This window comes from Pristiophorus japonicus, chromosome 1 (assembly GCF_044704955.1).
Source record: "Pristiophorus japonicus isolate sPriJap1 chromosome 1, sPriJap1.hap1, whole genome shotgun sequence".
Classification (NCBI taxonomy): Eukaryota; Metazoa; Chordata; class Chondrichthyes; family Pristiophoridae; genus Pristiophorus; species Pristiophorus japonicus.
In genome coordinates, this window is record NC_091977.1 from 32,467,967 (window position 1) to 32,491,827 (window position 23,861).

General features: G+C 42.4%; 1 protein-coding gene across 1 annotated transcript in view; it reads left to right on the forward strand.

The window, feature by feature from the left end:
• The window catches only part of spcs3 (signal peptidase complex subunit 3), a 42,607-nt gene extending 20,093 nt beyond the window's left edge, over nt 1-22,514 (forward strand). The window contains exons 3-5 of the mRNA XM_070878405.1: nt 1,694-1,770; nt 6,122-6,237; nt 21,360-22,514. Of these exons, the coding sequence (XP_070734506.1) occupies nt 1,694-1,770; nt 6,122-6,237; nt 21,360-21,492 (326 nt within the window). The 3' untranslated portion in view covers nt 21,493-22,514. The remainder of the gene's footprint in view (nt 1-1,693; nt 1,771-6,121; nt 6,238-21,359) is intronic.
• The last annotated feature ends 1,347 nt before the right edge of the window (nt 22,515-23,861 follow it).

A 23,861-nucleotide genomic window follows, 5' to 3' on the forward strand; every position in this document is an offset into this window, starting at 1 on the left:
TGATTGCTGCATGCTCTCGGCGATGAGATTCGAGTTGCTCAACGCTCTCCCGGATGCACTTCCTCCACTTAGGGCGGTCTTTGGCCAGGGACTCCCAGGTATCAGTGGGGATGTTGCACTTTATCAGGGAGGCTTTGAGGGTGTCCTTGTAACGTTTCCTCTGCCCGCCTTTGGCTCGTTTGCCGAGAAGGAGTTCCGAGTAGAGCATTTGCTTTGGGAGTCTCGTGTCATTGGGAGTCACATGTGAACAATGTGGCCTGCCCAGCGAGTGTGGTCAGTACTTCAATGCTGGGAATGTTGGCCTGGACAAGGACGCTAATGTTGGTGCGTCTGTCCTCCCAGGGGATTTGTAGGATCTTGCGGAGACATTGTTGGTGGTATTTCTCCAGCGACTTGAGGTGTCTACTGTACATGGTCCATGTCTCTGAGCCATACAGGAGGGCAGGTATTACTACAGCCCTGTAGACCATGAGCTTGGTGGCAGATTTGAGGGCCTGGTCTTCAAACACTCTTTACCTCAGGCGGCGGAAGGCTGCACTGGCGCACTGGAGGTAGTGTTGAATCTCGTCGTCAATGTCTGCTCTTGTTGATAAGAGGCTCCAGAGGTTGTCCAGGGCCACGCCGTGGATCTTGATGGCTGGGGGGCAGTGCTGTGCGGCGAGGAGTCTTTAGTGGACCCCTGAATGGGCAAAACCCAACAAAATGTAGGAAAAGGACACTTGCAGAAGGACTCCATCTGTTTTTTGTAGCTGTAAAAATCCAACTGAGTACAGTAATGCGCTCAGGGTCTCTCTAACTACAACCAGAATTTATAGTTCTGTTTCTCGAGGTCATAATATCGAGCAGAATTTGCTTTGAGTAAATGTTTACAACTGTTGAGGGAAAGAGACAAACCATTGCCAAAGTGACTATACACTGGGGGCTAGAAATTGTTCCTTAGGCACAGCGGTATTTTTTTGACTTTTCGCCAAAAATACTGTTAAAATACCGCTATTTTTTAAAGGCCTAAAACTGGCAAAAAATATGCGCCCGAAGGTAAAAATTGGCGCTGCACGAGGATTCACGTTGGAAACCACGGTCTTCGCCAGTTTTAGTCTGAGACCGATTACCGCGAAAAATACAGGCTCTGGGAGAGGGGAAAACACACACACAAATTGCAAAAAACAAAAAAAAATCACAAAACATTCACAAGACACTTCATCCTTTCCGCTGTTTCTGGGGCTGCAACGCAGACTTTTCTCGGACGTTTTTTTTCGCCCACAATACGGGTGTACCGAACGACCAATTTAAAGTAACAGCGTTTTTTTTGTCTTGCAAGCCGGCGGTCCGCTTTTAAGCGGTATTTCAAAACCACTGGCACACAACTTTAGCTAATTGAAGTGAACACCTTTTTCTGTCAAAAAAGGCGAAATATCACCGAAAAAACGGGTGCAATGCCTGGCCAGTTTCTAGCCCTAGATGTTGTAGGAGCTGAGTAGAGAGGCAGAATTAAGAGTGCTCCTGATTATGGTTGGTCTCATTTCAGACCCATTAGTTGGAATGGAGTAGGAGCAGAATCTTGCAGCTGCCTTTGTGACTGATAAAAATGTTTTGAGCGGTGAGTCTTAAAATAGCTGCTGTCTGTCTGAGTTAACATTTTGCCACAGTTTGATAACCTTGTTCTTGCTGCACTTTTTCTTTAACTTTTTTCTACATTTGAAGCCAATATTTGACTGGAATGTCAAGCAACTGTTCCTTTATTTATCAGCAGAGTACAAAACTAAGAATAATGTAAGTATGTTTTCTAAATGAAAGACTGTTCAATAGACATCTGGCAGATAATCTTCAGATACTTGGTGCCAAAGAACGGGGAGACTTTCAAAGTAATGGTTGGGAGGAACCGGAATTGTATCAGGGACAAATGGCTACCTTCTGTAGTATAAGCTTCTGTGGCTGTATAGGTCCCCTCTGTCATATTGCTCTTGCATTATAGTAGTGGTCCCAAGGTGTTGATTTTAAACAGAGACCTGTTGCCTTGTGTGCCACTTTCATAAGAACATAGGAATTAAGAACAGGAGTAGGCCATCTAGCCCCTTGAGCCTGCTCCGCCATTAAACAAGATCATGGCTGATCTGGCCGTGGACTCAGCCCCACTTACCCGCCCGCTCCCCATAACCCTTAATTCCCTTATTGGTTAAAAATCTATCTATCTGTAATTTGAATACATTCAATGAGCTAGCCTCAACTGCTTCCTTGGGCAGAGAATTCCACAGATTCACAACCCTCTGGGAGAAGAAATTCCTTCTCAACTCGGTTTTAAATTGGCTCCCCCGTATTTTGAGGCTGTGCCCCCTAGTTCTAGTCTCCCTGGCCAGTGGAAACAACCTCTCTGCCTCAATCTTGTCTATCCCTTTCATTATTTTAAATGTTTCTATAAGATCACCCCTCATCCTTCTGAACTCCAACGAGTAAAGACCCAGTCTACTCAATCTATCATCATAAGGTAACCCCCTCATCTCCGGAATCAGCCTAGTGAATCGTCTCTGTACCCCCTCCAAAGCTAGTATATCCTTCCTTAGGTAAGGTGACCAAAACTGCACGCAGTACTCCAGGTGCGGCCTCACCAATACCCTATACAGTTGCAGAAGGACCTCACTGCTTTTGTACTCCATCCCTCTCGCAATGATGGCCAACATTCCATTCGCCTTCCTGATTACCTGCTGCACCTGCAAACTAACTTTTTGGGATTTATGCACAAGGACCCCCAGGTCCCTCTGCAACGCAGCATGTTGTAATTTCTCCCCATTCAAATAATATTCCCTATTACTTTTTTTTACAAGGTGGATGACCTCACATTTTCCGACATTGTATTCCATCTGCCAAACCTTAGCCCATTCGCTTAACATATCTAAATCTCTGCAGCCTCTCTGTGTCCTCTACACAACCTGCTTTCCCACTAATCTTTGTGTCATCTGCAAATTTTGTTACACTACCCTCTGTCCCCTCTTCCAGGTCATCTATGTATATTGTAAACAGTTGTGGTCCCAGCACCGATCCCTGTGGCACACCACTAACCACCGATTTCCAACCCGAAAAGGACCCATTTATCCCGACTCTCTGCTTTCTGTTAGTTAGCCAATTCTCTATCCATGCTAATACATTTTCTCTGACTCCGCGTACCTTTATCTTCTGCAGTAACCTTTTGTGTGGCACCTTATCGAATGCCTTTTGGAAATCCAAATACACCACATCCATCGGTATACCTCTATCCATCATGCTCGTTATATCCTCGAAGAATTCCAGTAAATTAGTTCAACATGATTTCCCCTTCATGAATCCATGTTGCGTCTGCTTGATTGCACTATTCCTATCCAGATGTCCCGCTATTTCTTCCTTAATGATAGCTTCAAGCATTTTCCCCACTACAGATGTTAAACTAACCGGCCTATAGTTACCTGCCTTTTGTCTGCCCCCTTTTTTAAACAGAGGCGTTACATTAGCTGCTTTCCAATCCGATGGTACCTCCCCAGTGTCCAGAGAATTTTGATAGATTATAACGAATGCATCTGCTATAACTTCCGCCATCTCTTTTAATACCCTGGGATGCATTTCATCAGGACCAGGGGACTTGTCTACCTTGAGTCCCATTAGCCTGTCCAGCACTACCTCCCTAGTGATATTGATTGTCTCAAGGTCCTCCCTTCCCACATTCCCGTGACCAGCAATTTTTGGCATGGTTTTTGTGTCTTCCACTGTGAAGACCGAAGCTAAATAATTGTTTAAGGTCTCAGCCATTTCCACATTTCCCATTATTAAATCCCCCTTCTCATCTTCTCAGGGACCAACATTTACTTTAGTTACTCTTTTCCGTTTTATATATCTGTAAAAGCTTTTACTATCTGTTTTTATGTTTTGCGCAAGTTTACTTTCGTAATCTATCTTTCCTTTCTTTATTGCTTTCTTAGTCATTCTTTGCTGTCGTTTAAAATTTTCCCAATCTTCTATTTTCCCACTAACCTTGGCCACCTTATACGCATTGGTTTTTAATTTGATACTCTCCTTTATTTCCTTGGTTATCCATGGCTGGTTATCCCTTCTCTTACCGCCCTTTTTCACTGGAATATATTTTTGTTGAGCAGTATGAAAGAGCTCCTTATAAGTCCTCCACTGTTCCTCAATTGTGCCACCATTTAGTCTGTGTTCCCAGTCTACTTTAGCCAACTCTGCCATTATCCACTGTAGTTCCCTTTGTTTAAGCATAGTACGCTCGTTTGAGACACTATTTCCTCACCCTCAATCTGTATTACAAATTCAACCATACTGTGATCACTCATTCCGAGAGGATCTTTTACTAGGAGATCGTTTATTATTCCTGTCTCATTACACAGGACCAGATCTAAGATAGCTTGCTCCCTTGTAGGTCCTGTAACATACTGTTCTAAGAAACAATTGATTTACCTGATTTACATTTCTTCCACCTCTCCAAATTAAGGGCAGAGACCCACAGTTCCCATTACTAAAAGGGAAGGAATCCGCATTTTAACTGCAGACCCAATGATAACTTGAGATCCATAAAAATATGGGTCTCCGAATCAGTTAGGACTCTACCTCAAATACATACAAATCTGTTTCATTCTGATGCTAAGACTTACAATCTTTGGGCTTCCACCAAATGTTTTCCTTATATTTATCACTGAAGAACTCTGTACGAACCACTCCCATTAGCATGTAGACTGTAATCCATATAGAGAGTGTGCTCAGAAGGCACCCAATTAGCTTTACTTCACACAAAAGCAAAATACTGCAGATGCTGGAAATCTGAAATAAAAAGAGTTAACATTTCAGGTCGATGACCCTTTGTCAGAGTTCTGCCGAAAGGTCATCGACCTGAAACATTAACTCTTGTTTCTTTCTCCACAGGTGCTGCCTGACCTGAGTATTTCCAGCTTTTTCTAGCTTTGCTTAATCCTCTGCAAGTGTTATTAAGTTCTGCACTGCAATCCTTCAAGCAGCAGAAAGTTTAATGTTGAAAACAAATGTTAAATTGGGTAACAAAAAATTTGTATTGGTGTTTTTGCCATCTGATTACTATAAAGTGATCGGTAAAATGTTGTGAATAATTCTGTGATTTCCATTTATTTCCATTTAATTTAATGAGGAATAATTAAATTGCACAACTCTGATCTATCTTCAGACTTAGTTATAAGTCATGGGAACAAATGTCCCCATACATAGAAACATAGAAAAATAGGTGCAGGAGTAGGACATTCGACCCTTCGAGCCTGAACCACCATTCAATAAGATCATGGCTGATCATTCACCTCAGTACCCCTTTCCTGCTTTCTCTCCATACCCTTTGATCCCTTTAGCCATAAGAGCCATATCTAAATCCCTGTTGAATATATCTAACGAACTGGCATCAACAACTCTCTGCGGTAAAGAATTCCACAGGTTAACAACTCTCTGAATGAAGAGTGATTAAAGTATCCATGTGATTAAACACTCAACAGGTCAGTCTCCGTCTATGGGGAGAGCAGAGGAGTTAAAATGTTTCGGGTCTGGACCCCTCACCAGAACTGTTCTCCACACAGATGCAGATCTCCAGCACCTGAAGCTTTGTGTTTCTTAGTATCATGATACACTGTGTGCTGGTGTCAGAAACAGTAACATAGTGGTTATGTTACTGGACTAGTAATTCATAGGACAGGACTAATGATGCAGAGACATGAGTTCAAATCCCACCATGGCAGTTGTGGAATTTAAATTGTGGAATTAAAAAGCTAGCATCAGTAATAGTGAATATGAATCTACCGTATTGTTGTAAAAATCCATCTGGTTCACTAATGTCTTTAGGGAAAGAAATCTGTCCTTACCCAGTCTGGCCTATATGTGACTTCAGACGCACAGCAATATGGTTGACTCTTGGCTACCCTCTGAAACGGCCTTGCAAGCCATCCAGTTGTATTAAACCATTAGGAAAAATTGCAGCGGTTCAAAAAGGCAATACACCACTACTGTCTCAAGGGCAATTAGGGAAATGCAATAAATGATGGCTTTGCCAGCGATGCCTGCATGATACCAACAATAATAAAAAAAAAAGTCTTGAGTGCTCAAGTTATTTAAGGTCTTTTTGTAAATGCAGGCACTGAACCAGGTTGTTCTCTGGGACAAGATTGTTCTTCGAGGAGACAAGACAAAGTTGGAGCTGAAAGACGTGAAGTCAAAATATTTCTTCTTCGATGATGGAAATGGCCTCAAGTAAGCAATTTACGCACATCTATCCACTAAAGGTGTCATCTTAATTTAACAGTATTACTTAAACTGCAGCTTTTAAAGCAATCATAATTGTTTGAATTAATGCTCAGCATGATTGACAGAATTATTCCCAGGTGAGGCAAACTAAATGCTTTACAGGGCTGAGATGAGAAGAAAAATTGAACAAAAAGTAGAAGATGTTAGTAAAAATACAAGTCCATCAGCATTTGAAAACCGATTAAAGCTTTGGTGGGGCCTTGCCTGAAACTGTTGTGAAGCAAGCTCCTACTCGAAATTATATTCTGTCTTTTCTCTTTAGGTGCCGGCCTTTGTATTTATAGCATTTGTTCTTTTTGTTACAAACAGGAGTGGATTGGGTAGTGTGCGCACGTGTATTCGCTGACTTTATTCATTAATTATGTGGTACCTTATCTCACGTTAGTTATCTGCCAGCCCTCTGGCACTACACCTAATGAATTATTAAATATTTGTAAAGGTGATTCTGCTATCTCTGCCCTAGATTTTTTTTTAAATGTGCGAATTTAATCCATCTGGACTAGGGGCCCAAAATTCCACCTTGGCTTTTTTTGGCGCTATTTAAGATTAACGGCTGATTTTTTTTTGAGGTGAAGTAGCGCCACAAAAAAAATCCAAAATTTTGCCATTATTCTCTTTGAATTTGGCGCTGCGCAGAAAACCTGAGCTTCTGTGGGTGGAGCTATTTGATAGCACTGAAATCCTGAGGCCCCGTTCTGCGCATACCTAAGCGTTTGTTTCCAGGGTAACCTGTGCTGATTTTCCCCTGCCGACCCGCTGAGATTTTCTGCTCCTATCCCCAGCCGAAGGGAACCCCCGCTGCCGTCCCTATCCTCGGCCGAAAGGTCCTGCTGCTGCTGAAAGGACAAAGAGCAAAGAAATAACTGCAGACAATGAAAAACAAGAAGACTGATCTGACTGCCCTGCAGAAAGTGTCTATCAAGAAAGCTGGGTTAATGATAAAAGCCAGCTTATACTTTTTTTTTCTCATCAGAAGAGATCATGGTTGTTTTACAGTTCGATTTTCATTGCTTGCACCACTAGTTTGGCAATTTTATTTTGTCACTTCCCCGAGCCAACATTATCACTGGCCGTGCAGCCTTTCATTTGAAGATGACTGCCTGAGAGGCCCCATCCCCGGCCGAAAGGTCCCCGCTGCTGACGCCCCATCCCCGGCTTAGCTTCCCCCTCTTTCCCCGCCCCCACCACACCCCCCCCCCCCCCAACCCGGGCTTCTTTGGAAGCCAAGCGCCGATTTCTATCTGACTCCGATTTGGTACGGTAAGGTATTTCAAAGTGGTTCCCAGCGCCGTTTTTGAAAAAATCCTGATTGGTGAATCTCGCAAAAATGACGTTATGGGTGGGTTTGACCCTGAGTAACGTCATAAAAACCTTAACTAAAAAAAAATCGTCCGTTACCTGTTAAGGATGGCATTATACCCTTGATGTAACTTGCAAAATTAAGTGAGCTCCAAAAAGCACGAATGCCTCCAAAACTTTGAAACTAAATGGTGGCGAATTTTGGGGCCCAGGAGTTTTTTTTATCCTTTTTGAGTTTAATTAGTTTATTTAATATTTCTCCTTTTTATTTTAAATGCGGCTATATTATTTCTAATCTTTTCTGCTGATGTCATGTCCATCTGATCTGTCCCCCTGGTAAATACTGAAGCAAAGTAATTATTTAATATTTCTGCCATTTCTGTATTGCCTGTGATATTTATCCTGTCCATACCGTAGTGGTCCTATTCCCATTCCGACTTTCCTTTTTTTAATTTGTGCCTGTAGAATATTTTACTATTTTCTTTTATGTTCTTTGATGATTTAATTTCATAGTTCCCTTTTGTCTTCGTAATTGCTTTTTTACTTCACTCCTAATCTCCTCATATTCCTCTTGTTGTGGTCTCCCCTGCTGCCCATGTACTTAGTGTATCCTCGATTTTCTCTTATACCGTTATTCATCCATGGTGTCTCATTAGTGTTTAGCTTGCTCTTGTTTTTCAGCGGAATATATTTTTCCTGGAATCTGTTGAACACCACTTTAAATGTTTCCCATTGCTGTTGTACATTGTTTGAAACATAGAAACATAGAAAATAGGTGCAGGAGAAGGCCATTCGGCCCTTCTAGCCTGCACCGCCATTCAATGAGTTCATGGCTGAACATGCAACTTCAGTACCTCATTCCTGCTTTCTCGCCACACCCCTTGCTCCCCCTAGTAGTAAGGACTTCATCTAACTCCTTTTTGAATATATTTAGTGAATTGGCCTCAACAACTTTCTGTGGTAGAGAATTCCACAGGTTCACCACTCTCTGGGTGAAGAAGTTTCTCCTCATCTCGGTCCTAAATGGCTTACCCCTTATCCTTAGACTGTGACCCCTGGTTCTGGACTTCCCCAACATTGGGTACATTCTTCCTGCATCTAAGCTGTCTGAACCCGTCAGAATTTTAAACGTTTCTATGAGGTCCCCTCTCATTCTTCTGAACTCCAGTGAATACAAGCCCAGTGATCCAGTCTTTCTTGATAGGTCAGTCCTCCCATTCCGGGAATCAGTCTGTTGAACCTTCGCTGCACTCCCTCAATAGCAAGCATGTCCTTCCTCAAGTTAGGAGACGAAAACTGTACACAATACTCCAGGTGTGGCCTCACCAAGGCCCTGTACAACTGTAGCAACACCTCCCTGCCCCTGTACTCAAATCCCCTCGCTATGAAGGCCAACATGCCATTTGCTTTCTTAACCGCCTGCTGTACCTGCATGCCAACCTTCAATGACTGATGTACCATGACACCCAGGTCTCGTTGCACCTCCCCTTTTCCTAATCTGTCACCATTCAGATAATAGTCTGTCTCTCTGTTTTTACCACCAAAGTGGATAACCTCACATTTATCCACATTATACTTCATCTGCCATGCATTTGCCCACTCACCTAACCTATCCAAGTCACTCTGCAGCCTCACAGCATCCTCCTCGCAGCTCACACTGCCACCCAACTTAGTGTCATCCGCAAATTTGGAGATACTACATTTAATCCCCTCGTCTAAATCATTAATGTACAGTGTAAACAGCTGGGGCCCCAGCACAGAACCTTGCGGTACCCCACTAGTCACTGCCTGCCATTCTGAAAAGTACCCATTTACTCCTACTCTTTGCTTCCTGTCTGACAACCAATCAGCACACTACCCCCAATCCCATGTGCTTTAACTTTGCACATTAATCTCTTGTGTGGGACCTTGTCGAAAGCCTTCTGAAAGTCCAAATATACCACATCAGCTGGTTCTCCCTTGTCCACTCTACTGGAAACATCCTCAAAAAATTCTAGAAGATTTGTCAAGCATGATTTCCCTTTCACAAACGTCCCCTCTTTCCAAATGCGCTGCTATGACATCCTTAATAATTGATTCCATCATTTTACCCACTACTGAGGTCAGGCTGACCTGTCTATAATTCCCTGTTTTCTCTCTCCCTCCTTTTTTAAAAAGTGGGGTTACATTGGCTACCCTCCACTCGATAGGAACTGATCCAGAGTCAATGGAATGTTGGAAAATGACTGTTAATGCATCCGCTATTTCCAAGGCCACCTCCTTAAGTACTCTGGGATGCAGTCCATCAGGCCCTGGGGATTTATCGGCCTTCAATCCCATCAATTTCCCCAACACAATTTCCTGACTAATAAGGATTTCCCTTAGTTCCTCCTCCTTACTCGACCCTTTATATCCGGAAGGTTGTTTGTGTCCTCCTTAGTAATACCGAACCAAAGTACTTGTTCAATTGGTCTGCCATTTCTTTGTTCCCCGTTATGACTTCCCCTGATTCTGACTGCAGGGGACCTACGTTTGTCTTTACTAACCTTTTTCTCTTTACATATCTATAGAAACTTTTGCAATCCATCTTAATGTTCCCTGCAAGCTTCTTCTCGTACTCCATTTTTCCTGCCCTAATCAAACCCTTTGTCCTCCTCTGCTGAGTTCTAAATTTCTCCCAGTCCCCGGGTTCGCTGCTATTTCTGGCCAATTTGTATGCCACTTCCTTGGCTTTAGTACTATCCCTGATTTCCTTTGATAGCCACGGTTGAGCCACCTTCCCTTTTTTATTTTTACGCCAGACAGGAATGTACAATTGTTGTAGTTCATCCATGCGGTCTCTAAATGTCTGCCATTGCCCATCCACAGTCAACCCCTTCAGTATCATTCGCCAATCTATCCTAGCCAATTCACGCCTCATACCTTCAAAGTTACCCTTCTTTAAGTTCTGGACCATGGTCTCTGAATTAACTGTTTCATTCTCCATCCTAATACAGAATTCCACCATATTATGGTCACTCTTCCCCAAGGGGCCTCGCACAACGAGATTGCTAATTAATCCTCTCTCATTACACAACACCCAGTCTAAGATGACCTCCCCCCTAGTTGGTTCCTCAACATATTGGTCTAGAAAACCATCCCTTATGCACTCCAGGAAATCTTCCTCCACCGTATTGCTTCCAGTTTGGTTCGCCCAATCTATGTGCATATTAAAGTCACCCATTATAACTGCTGCACCTTTAATACATGCACCGCTAATTTCCTGTTTGATGCCCTTCCACAACATCACTACTACTGTTTGGAGGTCTGTACACAACTCCCACTCACGTTTTTTGCAAATATTGTCCATTTTATTTTCCCAATTTTATTCTCAGCACCTCAAAATTGTCCTCACTTATTATCTTAAAGCATATTATTTTATGGTCATTATAAAAACATAAGAAATAGGAGCAGGAGTAGGTCATTTGGCCTCTCGAGCCTGCTCCGCCATTCAATAAGATCATGGCTGATCTGTTCTTGGCCTCAACTCCACTTTCCTACCGCTCTCCATAACCCTTGACTCTCATCGTTCAAAAATCTGTCCATCTTCACCTTAACTAGGTTCAATGACCCAGGCTCCACAGTTCTCTGGGGTGGAGAATTCCAAAGATTGAGGACGCTCTGAGAGACAAAATTTCTCCTCATCTCTGTTTTAAATGAACGACCTCTTAATCTAAAACTATGCCACCTAGTTCTAGATTCCCCCACGAGGGGAAACATCCTCTCATCATCTACCTCTCTGAAGCCCCCTCAGAATTTTAAATGTTTCAATAAGATCACCTCTCCAATGAGTAGAGGCCCAACCTGCTCAACCTTTCTTCATAAGACAACCCCTTCATCTCAGGAATCAAGCCAGTGAACCTTCTCTGAACTGCTTCCAATGCACATAAGAACATAAGAATTAGGAACAAAATCATGGCTGATCTGGCCGTGGACTCAGCTCCACTTACCCGCCCGCTCCCCGTAACCCTTAATTCCCTTATTGGTTAAAAATCTATCTCTCTGTGATTTGATTACATTCAATGAGCTAGCCTCAACTGCTTCCTTGGACAGAGAATTCCACAGATTCATAACCCTCTGGGAGAAGAAATTCCTTCTCAACTCGGTTTTAAATTGGCTCCTCCGTATTTTGAGGCTGTGCCCCCTAGTTCTAGTCTCCCCGACCAGTGGAAACGACCTCTCTGCCTCTACCTTGTCTATCCCTTTCATTATTTTAAATGTTTCTATAAGATCACCCCTCATCCTTCTGAACTCCAAGGAGTAAAGACCCAGTCTACTCAATCTATCATCATAAGGTAACCCCCTCATCTCCGGAATCAGCCTAGTGAATCGTCTCTGCACCCACTCCAAAGCTAGTATATCCTTCCTTAAGTAAGGTGACCAAAACTGCACGCAGTACTCCAGGTGCGGCCTCACCAATACCCTGTACAGTTGCAGCAGGACCTCCCTGCTTTTGTACTCCATCCCTCTCGCAATGAAGGCCAACATTCCATTCGCCTTCCTGATTACCTGCTGCACCTGCAAACAAACTTTTTGGGATTCATGCACAAGGACCCCCAGATCCCTCTGCACCGCAGCATGTTGTAATTTCTCCCCATTCAAATAATATTCCCTTTTACTTTTTTTTTCAAGGTGGATGACCTCACATTTTCCGACGTATTCCATCTGCCAAACCTTAGCCCATTCGCTTCACCTATCTAAATCGCTTTGCAGCCTCTCTGTCTTCTACACAACCCGTTTTCCCACTAATCTTTGTGTCATCTGCAAATTTTGTTATACTACACTCTGTCCCCTCTTCCAGGTCATCTATGTATATTGTAAACAGTTGTGGTCCCAGCACCAATCCCTGTAGCACACCACTAACCACCGATTTCCAACCCGAAAAGGACCCATTTATCCCGACTCTCTGCTTTCTGTTAGTCAGCCAATTCTCTATCCATGCTAATACATTTCCTCTGACTCCGCGTACCTTTATCTTCTGCAGTAACCTTTTGTGTGGCACCTTATCGAATGCCTTTTGGAAATCCAAATACACCACATTCATCGGTACACCTCGATCCAACCTGCTCGTTATATCCTCAAAGAATTCCAGTTAATTAGTTAAACATGATTTCCCCTTCATGAATCCATGTTGCGTCTGCTTGATTGCACTATTCCTATCGAGATGTCCTGCTATTTCTTCCTTAATGATAGCTTCAAGCATTTTCCCCACTACAGATGTTAAACTAACCGGCCTATAGTTACCTGCCTTTTGTCTGCCCCCTTTTTTTTTTAAACAGAGGCATTACATTAGCTGCTTTTCAATCCGCTGGTACCTCCCCAGAGTCCAGAGAATTTTTATGTAGATTATAACGAATGCATCTGCTATAACTTCCCCATTTCTTTTAATACCCTGGGATGCATTTCATCCGGACCAGGGGACTTGTCTACCTTGAGTCCCATTAGTCTGTCCAGCACTACCCCTCTTGTGATAGTGATTATCTCAAGGTCCTCCCTTCCCACATTCCCGTGATCGGCAATTTTTGGCATGGTTTTTGTGGTCTTCCACTGTGAAAACCGAACCAAAATAATTATTTAAGATCTCAGCCATTTCCACATTTCCCATTATTAAATCCCCCTTCTCATCTTCTAAGGACCAACATTTACTGTATTCACTCTTTTCCGTTTTAGATATCGGTAAAAACTTTTACTATCTGTTTTTATGTTTTGCGCAAGTTTACTTTCGTAATCTATCTTTCCTTTCTTTATTGCTTTCTTAGTCATTCTTTGCTGTCGTTTAAAATTTTCTCAATCTTCTAGTTTCCCACTAACCTTGGCCACCTTATACGCATTGGTTTTTAATTTGATACTCTCCTTTATTTCCTTGGTTATCCACAGCTGGTTATCCCTTCTCTTACCGCCCTTTTTCACTGGAATATATTTTTGTTGAGCACTATGAAAGAGCTCCTTATAAGTCCTCCACTGTTCCTCAATTGTGCCACCGTTTAGTTTGTGTTTCCAGTCTACTTTAGCCAACTCTGCCCTCATCCCACTGTTGTCCCCTTTTTTAAGCATAGTACGCTCGTTTGAGACACTACTTCCTCACCCTCAATCTGTATTACAAATTCAACCATACTGTGATCACTCATTCCGAGAGGATCTTTTACGAGGAGATCATTTATTATTCCTGTCTCATTACACAGGACCAGATCTAAGATAGCTTGCTCCCTTGTAGGTTCTGTAACATACTGTTCTAAGAAACAATCCCGTATGCATTCTATGAATTCCTCCTCAAGGCTACCCCGTGCAATTTGATTTGACCAATCGATATGTAGGTTAAAATCCCCCATGATTATTGCCGTTCCTTTTTCACATGCCACCATTATTCCCTTGATTATTGCCTGCCCCACCGTGAAGTTATTATTTGGGGGCCTATAAACAACGCCCACCAGTGACTTTTTCCCCTTACTATCTCTAATCTCCACCCACAATGATTCAACATTTTGTTCATTAGAGCCAATATCGTCTCTCACAACTGCCCTGATATCATCCTTTATTAACAGAGCTACCCCACCTCCTTTCCCTTCTTGTCTATCTTTCCGAATTGTCAGATACCCCTGTCTGTTTAATTCCCAGTCTTGGCCACCCTGCAACTATGTTTCTGTAATGGCCACCAAATCATACCCATTTGTAATGATTTGTGCCGTCAACTCATTTACTTTATTTCGAATGCTGCGTACGTTTAGGTAGAGTGTTTTAATACTAGTTTTTAAAGCATGATTTTTAGTTTTGACCCCTCCTGCAGCCCTTTATATTCATACATATTGTCCCTTCCTATCACCTTGTGGTTTACACTTACCCCAGTGCTACTCTGCTCTGTTGCCTCCTGCCTTTTGCATTCTTTCTTGGGTCCTGTTCATCTGCGCTCTCACCCACTCTAACTAGCTCAGAGCCCTCTCCTGGATTCCGAATACTCCTTGCATTGAGGCACCGAGCTTTCATGCTTGCCTTTTTATTGTACTTTGACCCTTTAGAATTTTGCTGTACAGTGGCCCTTTTTGTTTTTTGCCTTGGGTTTCTCTGCCCTCCACTTTTACTCAACTCCTTTCTGTCTTTTGCATTTGGCTCCATTTTGTTTCCCTATGTCTTCCTGCATTGGTTCCCATCCCCCTGCCATATTAGTTTAACTCCTCCCCAACAGCACTAGCAAACACCTCCCCCTAAGACATTGGTTCCGGTCCTGCCCAGGTGCAGACCGTCCGGTTTGTACTGGTCCCATCTCCCCCAGAACCAGTTCCAATGCCCCAGGAATTTGAATCCCTCCCTGCTGCACCACTGCTCAAGCCACGTATTCATCTGAGCTATCCTGCGATTCCTACTCTGACTAGCTCGTGGCACTGGTAGCAATCCCGAGATTGATACTTTTGACGTCCTACGTTTTAATTTGGCTCCTAGCTCCTTAAATTCGTCTCGTAGGACCTTTCTTAAATAAGGAAACCAAAACTATACGCAGTACTACAGGTGTGGTCTTACCTGTTATAGCAAAACTTTCCTACTTTTATAACACAAGAACATAAGAAATAGGAGCAGGAGTAGGCCATACGGCCCCTTGAGCCTGCTCCGCCATTTAATATTGTCATGGCTGATCCGATCATGGACTCGGGTCCACTTTCCTTCCCGCTCTCCATAACCCCTTATTCCCTTATCGTTTAAGAAATTGTCTATTTCTGTCTTAAATTTATTCAATGTCCCAGCTTCCAGAGCTCTCTGAGGCAGTGACTTCCACAGATCCACAACCCTCTGAGAAAATACATTTCTCCTCATCTCAGTTTTAAATGGGGGGGTCCCCTTATTCTAAGATTATGCCCTCTAGTTCTAGTCTCCCTTATCAGTGTAAACATCCTCTCTGCATCCACCTTGTCAAGCCCCCTCATAATCTTACACGTTTTGATAAGATCACTTCTCATTCTTCTGAATTCCAATGCGTATCGGCCCAACCTATTCAACCTTTCCTCATAAGTCAACCCCCTCATCTCTGGAATCAACCTTGTGCACCTTCTCTGAACTGCCTCCAAAGCAAGAATATCCTTTCGTAAATATGGAAAAAAAAACTGCACACACTATTCCAGTTGTGGCCTCACCAATACCATGCTTTTATACTCCATCATCTTTGCAATAAAGGCCAAGATTCCATTTGCCTTCCTGATCACTTGCTGTGCCTGCATACTAACCTTTTGTGTTTCATGCACAAGTATCCCCAGGTCCCTCTGTACTGTAGCACTTTGCAATCTTTCTCCATTTAAATAATAACTTGCTCTTTGATTTTTTTTCTGCCAAAGTGCATGACCTCACACTTTCCAACATTATACTCCAGCTGCCCAATATTTGCCTACTCACTTGGCCTGTCTTGTGCAGTAACCTTTTATGTGGCAGCTTGTCAAATGCCTTCTGGAAGTCCAAATACACCACATCCACTGGTTCCCCTTTATCCATCCTGTTCATTACATCCTCAAAGAATTCTAGCAAATTTGTCAAACATGACTTCCCCTTCATAAGTCCATGCTGACACTGCCTGACGGAATTTTGCTTTTCCAAATGTCCTGCTACTGCTTCTTTAATAATGGACTCCAACATCTTCCAAACCACAGATGCTAAGCTAACTTGTCTATAGTTTCCTGCTTTTTGTCTGCCTCCTTTTTTAAATAGGGGCGTTACATTTGCAGTTTTCCAATCTGCTGGGACCTCCCCAGAATCCAGGGAATTTTGGTAAATTTTATACTCCATCCCCCTTACAATAAAGGCCAACATTCCATTTGCCTTCCTAATTACTTACTGTACCTGCATGCTAACTTTTTGTGTTTCATGTACAAGGACCCCCAGATCCTTCTGTACCACAGCATTTTGTAATCTCTCCATTTTGCTTTTTTATTCTTCTTACCCAAGTGGATAACCTCACATTTTTTCACATTCTCCATCTGCCAAATTTTTGCCTACTCATTTAACGTATCTGTATCCTTTTGCAGATTATTTGTGTCCTCACAACTTGCTATTCCACCTGTCTTTGTATCATCAGCAAATTTGGCTACAGTACACTCTGTCCCTTCATTCAATATAGATTGTAAATAGTTGAGGCCTCAGCACTGATTCCTGTAGTACCCCACTAGTTACAGTTTACCAACCTGAGAATGACCCATTTATCCTGACTCTCTGTTTTCTGTTAGTTAGCCAACCCTCTATCCATGCTATTATATTACCTCCAACCCTGTGAGCTCTTATCTTGTGCAGTAACCTTTTATGTGGCACCTTATCGAATGCCTTCCAGAAATCCAAATACACTACATGTACTTGGTTCCCCTTTATCTATCCTGCTAGTTACATCCTCAAAGAACTCCAGCAAATTTGACAAACATTATTTCCCTTTCATAAAATTATGCTGACTCTGCTTGATTATATTATGATTTTCTAAGCATCCTGCTACGACTTCCTTAATAATGGACTCCAGCATTTTTCCAATGACAGATGTAAGGCTAACTGGTCTATACTTTCCTGCTTTCTGTGTCCCTCCTTTCTTGAATAGGAGTGTTACAATGCAGTTTTCCAATTGCTGGGACCTCTCAGAATCCAGGGAATTTTAGTAGATTGCAATGAAATGCATCCGCTATCCCTGCAGCCACTTCTTTTCAGACCCGAGGATGCAGGCCATCAGGTCCAGGGGACTTGTTCACCTTTAGTCTCATTAGTTTGCCGAGTACTTTTTTCTCTAGTGATCGTGATTGTTTTAAGATCCTCCTTCCCTATAGCGCCTTGATTAACTATTATTATTGGGATGCTTCTAGTGTCTTCTATCGTGAAGACCGATACAAAATATTTCTTCAAAGTCTCTGCCATTTCCCTGTTTCCCATTATTAATTCCCCCGTCTCATCCTCTAGGGGACCAACGTTTACTTTAGTTGCTCGCTTCCTCTTTAAATACCTGTAGAACCTCTTGCTGTCTGTTTTTTTATTTCTTGCTAGTTTATTCTCATAATCTATCTTCTCCCTCTTTTTTTTTTAAGTCGTCGTTTGCTGGTTCTAAAAATTTTCCAAACCTTCCAGCCTACCACTAATCTTTGCAACATTGTATGCCTTTGTTTTCAATTTGATACCATCCTTAACTTCCTTAGTTAGCCACAGATGGTTCATCCTTTTCAGAGTCTTTCTCATTGGAATATATCTTTGTTTAGAATTATGATATATCTCCTTTTTTTATGTTTCTATTGTTTCTATATGTTTCTATTTCTCTACCACAGGAAGTTGTTGAGACCAATTCACTAAATATATTCAAAAAGGAGTTAGATGTCAGGTAACTATAGGCCGGTTAGTTTAACATCTGTAGTGGGGAAAATGCTTGAAACTATCATTAAGGAAGAAATAGCGGGACATCTGGATAGGAATAGTGCAATCAAGCAGACGCAGCATGGATTCATGAAAGGGAAATCATGTTTAACTAACTTACTGGAATTCTTTGAGGATATAATGAGCATGGTGGATAGAGGTGTACCGATGGATGTGGTGTATTTAGATTTCCAAAAGGCATTCGATAAGGTGCCACACAAAAGGTTACTGCAGAAGATAAAGGTACGCGGAGTCAGAGGAAATGTATTAGCATGGATAGAGAATTGGCTGGCGAACAGAAAGCAGAGAGTCGGGATAAATGGGTCCTTTTCCGGTTGGAAATCAGTGGTTAGTGGTGTGCCACAGAGATCAGTGCTGGGACCACAACTGTTTACAATATACATAGATGACCTAGAGGAGGGGACAGAGTGTAGTGCAACAAAATTTGCAGATGACACTAAGATTAGTGGGAAAGCGGGTTGTGTAGAGGACTCAGAGAGGCTGCAAGGAGATTTGGATAGGTTAAGCGAATGGGCTAAGGTTTGGCAGATGGAATACAATGTCGGAAAGTGTGAGGTCATCCACCTTGGGGGGAAAAAAACAGTAAAAGGGAATATTATTTGAATGGGGAGAAATTACAACATGCTGTGGTGCAGAGGGACCTGGGGGTCCTTGTGCATGAATCCCAAAAGGTTAGTTTGCAGGTGCAGCAGGTAATCAGGAAGGCAAATGGAATGTTGGCCTTCATTGCGAGAGGGATGGAGTACAAAAGCAGGGAGGTGTTGCTGCAACTGTATAAGGTATTGGTAAGGCCACACCTGGAGTACTGCGTGCAGTTTTGGTCACCTTTCTTAAGGAAGGATATACTAGCTTTGGAAGGGGTACAGAGACGATTCACTAGGCTGATTTCAGAAATGAGGGGGTTACCTTATGATGATAGATTGAGTAGACTGGGTCTTTACTCCTTGGAGTTCAGAAGGATGAGGGGTGATCTTATCGAAACATTTAAAATCATGAAAGGGATAGACAAGATAGAGGCAGAGAGGTTGTTTCCATTGGTGGGGGAGACTAGAACTAGGGGGCACAGCCTCAAAATACGGAGGAGCCAATTTAAAACCGAGTTGAGAAAAAATTTCTTCTCCCAGAGGGTTGTGAATCTGTGGAATTCTCTGCCCAAGGAAGCAGTTGAGGCTAGCTCATTGAATGTTTTCAAGTCAAAGATAGATAGATTTTTAACCAATAAGGGTTACGGGGAGACGGCGGGTAAGTGGAGCTGAGTCCACGACCAGATCAGCCATGATCTTATTGAATGGCGGATCAGGCTCGAGGGGCTAGATGGCCTACTCCTGTTCCTAATTCTTATGTTCTTATTATGTTCTTATGTCGTCCTTACTACTCGGGGGATCAAGGGGTATGGCGAGAAAGCAGGAATGGGGTACTGAAGTTGCATGTTCAGCCATGAACTCATTGAATGGCGGTGCAGGCTCGAAGGGCCGAATGGCCTACTCCTGCACCTATTTTCTTTGTTTCTGTGTTTCTAAATGACTGTCACTGCTTATCTACAGTCTTATAATTTTAGCCAACTCTGTCTTCATACCTTTGTAATTGCCTTTATTTAAGTTCAGGACACAAGTTTCGCGCCCTCAAACTGACTATTGCCTAGATGTTCCACTACTTTTACTTCCCTTATCTGCTCTGGTTCACTTCCCATTGCTAGATCCAGTAGCGAATCCTCGTCAGGCTCCTTGCATATTGGGTTAGAAAGGAGTCCTGTACACATTGTGGGAACTCCATTCCCTTATCCCCATTACCTACCTTTTCTGGCCAATTAATTTTGAGGTAGTTGAAACCGCCCCCCCATGATGATTATTCTGTTTTTTACTCATTTCCCTCATTTGTATGCATATTTATCTTCATTCTCCTGATCTATGCTAATTTGCACGTGGCTCGTGTAATAATCCAGAGAGGTCCTGCTTTTTAATTTTGCTCCTAATTCCTGATACTTCCTCAGCAGGACCTTCTCCCTGTTCCTAACTAAGTCGTTTGTTCTGACATGGACTACGACAACTGGGTTTTCCCCCTCCCTTTCCAAATTCCTCTCCAGCCGCCGTGAGATATCCCTTACTTAATAGCCAATGGAGGTAATAATTCTTAGCAGTTGGGTGGAAGCTATGCACCTCGAGTCTCGTCGCCGAGAGCATGAAGAAAACAAGCACAGACGGCGGAAGGAGCGTGCGGCAAACCAGACTCCCCACCCTTTCCTTCAACGACTTTCTGTCCCACTTGTGACAGAGACTGTAATTCTTGCATTGGACTGTTCAGTCACCTAAGAACTCACTGAGTGGAAGCAAGTCTTCCTCGATTTTGAGGGCCTGCCTATGATGATGAGTACCTGCAGTACCATCAAGGACCTCTTGGCGTCAGTGCTGAGCTTGTAGAAGTTACCGTTCTTCACAGGCTCACCAATATCCATTGAAGCCGTTGGACTCTTGATCCCATTTATTCATTTTTTCCAGCTAACTTTTGAAATGGAGAAATGCACATACGATGTGTGGTATCTATAGTGCGTATTATATGACGGTAGCTCCATAACCCATGTGTACTGGGCAGATGCTGGGAAGCACTTGAGCATTAACACACGCATTGAAAGTGTTGTGTATCTGCACATTACAGCACCGACTAAAGTCCTGAAATAGTCTGCATTAGAACTTGTGTGTGTTGGAGTGGATTTTTTTAATAAATGAAACCACTTGAGAGACTCCAATGTCTACCCATGTTTAATCTGACAAAGATTTTATGCTTTCAATCTAGTTGCAGGTTCTTTCTTGCTGAGTGTTTTAAAACTTAACCGATCTTTTTAATTCACAATAATAACTATATAGTAAAACATTCCAAGGCGCTTCACATGCTTAATCCGATCAAATTTGACACCGAGCCACATATGGAGATATTAGGACTAATGACCAAAACTTGGTCAAAGAGGTAGGTTTTAAGGAGTGTCTTAAAGGAGGAGAGGCGAGAGGTGTTGGGAGAGAATTCCAGAGCTCAGGGCCTAGACAGCTGAAGGCATGGCCACCAATGGAGGGTTAGTGGAAATCGGGGACACACGAGGCCAGAATTGGTGGAATGCAATGTTCTAGGTGGGTTGTAGGGCTGGAGGAGGTTACAGAGATAGGGAGGGACGAGGCCATGGATGGATTTGAATGCGAGGGTGAAAATTTTGAAATTGAGGCATTGCTGGACTGGAAGCCTATGTAGGTGAGTGAGCGCAGGAGTCATTGGTAAATGGGACTTGGGACGAGTCAGGAGTTCAGTGGGATTCATCTGATGTATATGTGTAAATGCTTGTGTTGTCCCAATAAAATCTAATTTGTACATTTGCCATTTTCTTTTAACAGGGGAAATGAAAACATCACTTTGACTCTGTCCTGGAATGTGGTCCCAAACGCTGGTATTCTGCCTCTTGTAATGGGTTCGGGTCACAGTTCTGCCGTGTTTCCAGATTCCTATGAGATGACAAAGAGCTATTGAACTTTTGACTCTTTTCCTTTGTTATAGTACCTTTTATTGTTGTAATTTGAAGCTCATAACTCGGAACATATTTTTATATCCAAATATCATGTCTGTGTGGCTGGGGTGAAAAAATCTGAAAATTCCCCCAAATGAAACTAAAATGGGTGACTGTTTTGTATTTTTTGTAACAGGCGCACAAGAAATCTTTTTGCATTGTAATGTTTTGTGTTCTGATTTTGTTTCCATTCTATAACTGAGTTGGACTGCACTTGGTGTTGGTGGGGTGGGGGGGAAGAATTATTTCTGCGCGCTAAATGCGCGGGTGTCGCATCTGGTTCCTAGGAGATCTCCGTTGCCCCCCCCCCCCCCTTAAGTGTGGGAAACATTTTCTCCCTGGAGTATTTAATTGTTATGTTGTTCACAACAGACATTAGCAATGTCCTGCTTATTCCACGAACTCTATACATTTTTCTTTTCAAAAGCCGATATTCTTGTTATTTCTTTGCCAGCCATGACAGTTTAGGTCTACTCGGAGGGGAGAAATTCGGTCTCAGTTGCTGTGCTTTCTCTGCTTCCCTAGCCCTAACCAAAAAAAAAAGCCCACTTGACTCGATTTGTATCATTGAAGAAAATGACTGCCTCCCTATTAATTATGGTACTTATTAATTCCTCCTCCAACTTCTGAAGCTCTTGTCATAACATTTGTTATGCTCTCTGTAAGAAGTCCCGGTTTATTCAGCAGGGTAAGGATTTTCTTTTTCTTTTAAACACAAAAAGAAAATTGAATCCTAGTCCTCAAATGTAAACAGACTGTTTTATTTTAGGACTGTTTTCATGTTTTTCTTTGCTGTATATTAAAAACACACACCAAGTAAATCGAAGCATGAGTATTTATATCGAGTGTTCTGAAGACATTAACTGCTGCAGTCCGAACTTTGCTTGTATCTTGCAGCACAACAGCTTTTATACTGTATAATTACTGTGAATTGCAACAAAAAAATACAGCAATGTGCATATTCTGTAGAACAGAATATATTAAATCCTTTTCTTTGTGGTATATTTTTTGATGCTTTGCAATACATACGGTACACGGGTGGGTATCGATATTGGAAACCTGGGTCCTGATTAAGGTTGGGGTGACTGTACTGGAGTACAAAGCACGTGCTTGAATAAAGGGTTTTGTTTTTATTTTGTCCACAAAGAGTTAACCAGTTGTGGCTTTTATTTTCTTGCTGCCTGTCCAGTCCACCCCATCCCCGGTCCCTTGAATTTCTAAATTACAGGAACCCAGACACATACCATGCCCATCTGATGGTTCTGCCTGACATTTTGTGGCTTCATACCCTGAGCTGACCTGTGACACTCAGACTGTGTGTTGTTTTCATGCTTTGGCTTTGTTTATATTGCAGTGACTGATAATTTGGTGCTGCATCTTGTAACAGTGGAGCAACATTGGAAGTTGTACAGCAAATGCATTTTGTGCACTGCTCTCACACTGAGGCCGTTTTTTTTTTTCTAAACAAATCTTGTGTAATTTGGAGTTCCAGAAGCACTTTTACATTTGTTTTCCTGAGCTTCCATGGAGAGCTGACTGGGCCACCTTAAAGCTAATCACGACACACACTCTAAGCTTTCCCACATTTTCTGAAATAGACTTTATAAGTAGAATCCCGATCTTGTCCCCTTTGTGAACGATTCATGCTCTCTGAACGTTGGCAGACAGACAGCGGATATATCAGCGGGTGGAGTAGCTTGCAGGAGATGCTGACAATGACTTGTGGTGGAATTCCAATTATTTTCTTCCTCGTCTTGTTGGCAGGGAACTTTTATCACCTGTGCGTGCCTGGTCGTGATCAGCAACTTGGCATCTGGTGGAAGCACGAGTGTGATTATCTCGGGCTGGGATTTGAACCAGGCTATGTCAACCCTTATGTATCCAGCACACCATGTTGCTCCGCAATATCTTTGTTTATACTGGTCTGTTCCTACCCTTTAATCTTAAAACCTATGCATGAAAAGCTTGAGAGAACACTAGATTTTGACTGAGTGCAGATTTACATTTGGTATGTTTTACACAGAGTTTCTATATTAATATACTTATTAAGTACTTACTTGGCTCTTACTAAATTACAGACCATCCTTACACCGTGATATTCATTCCAGCCTCACTTTTTAAAAAAATTAATAAATTTGGCTCACGTTAGCAATGTTCAGCAACAGTATTAGCCTAAATGGTTTAATATTGCAATCTAGTGCAAACTAGATTTCACACTGGTTTGGAAAAAGCATCTAATCGTTTCATTGGAATGTTAAGTGTATTTAAACCAAAAGAACATGCTAGTAATTACATTCAAAAAATAAAAGAGGCAGAGGGGAGTAGGATGCTT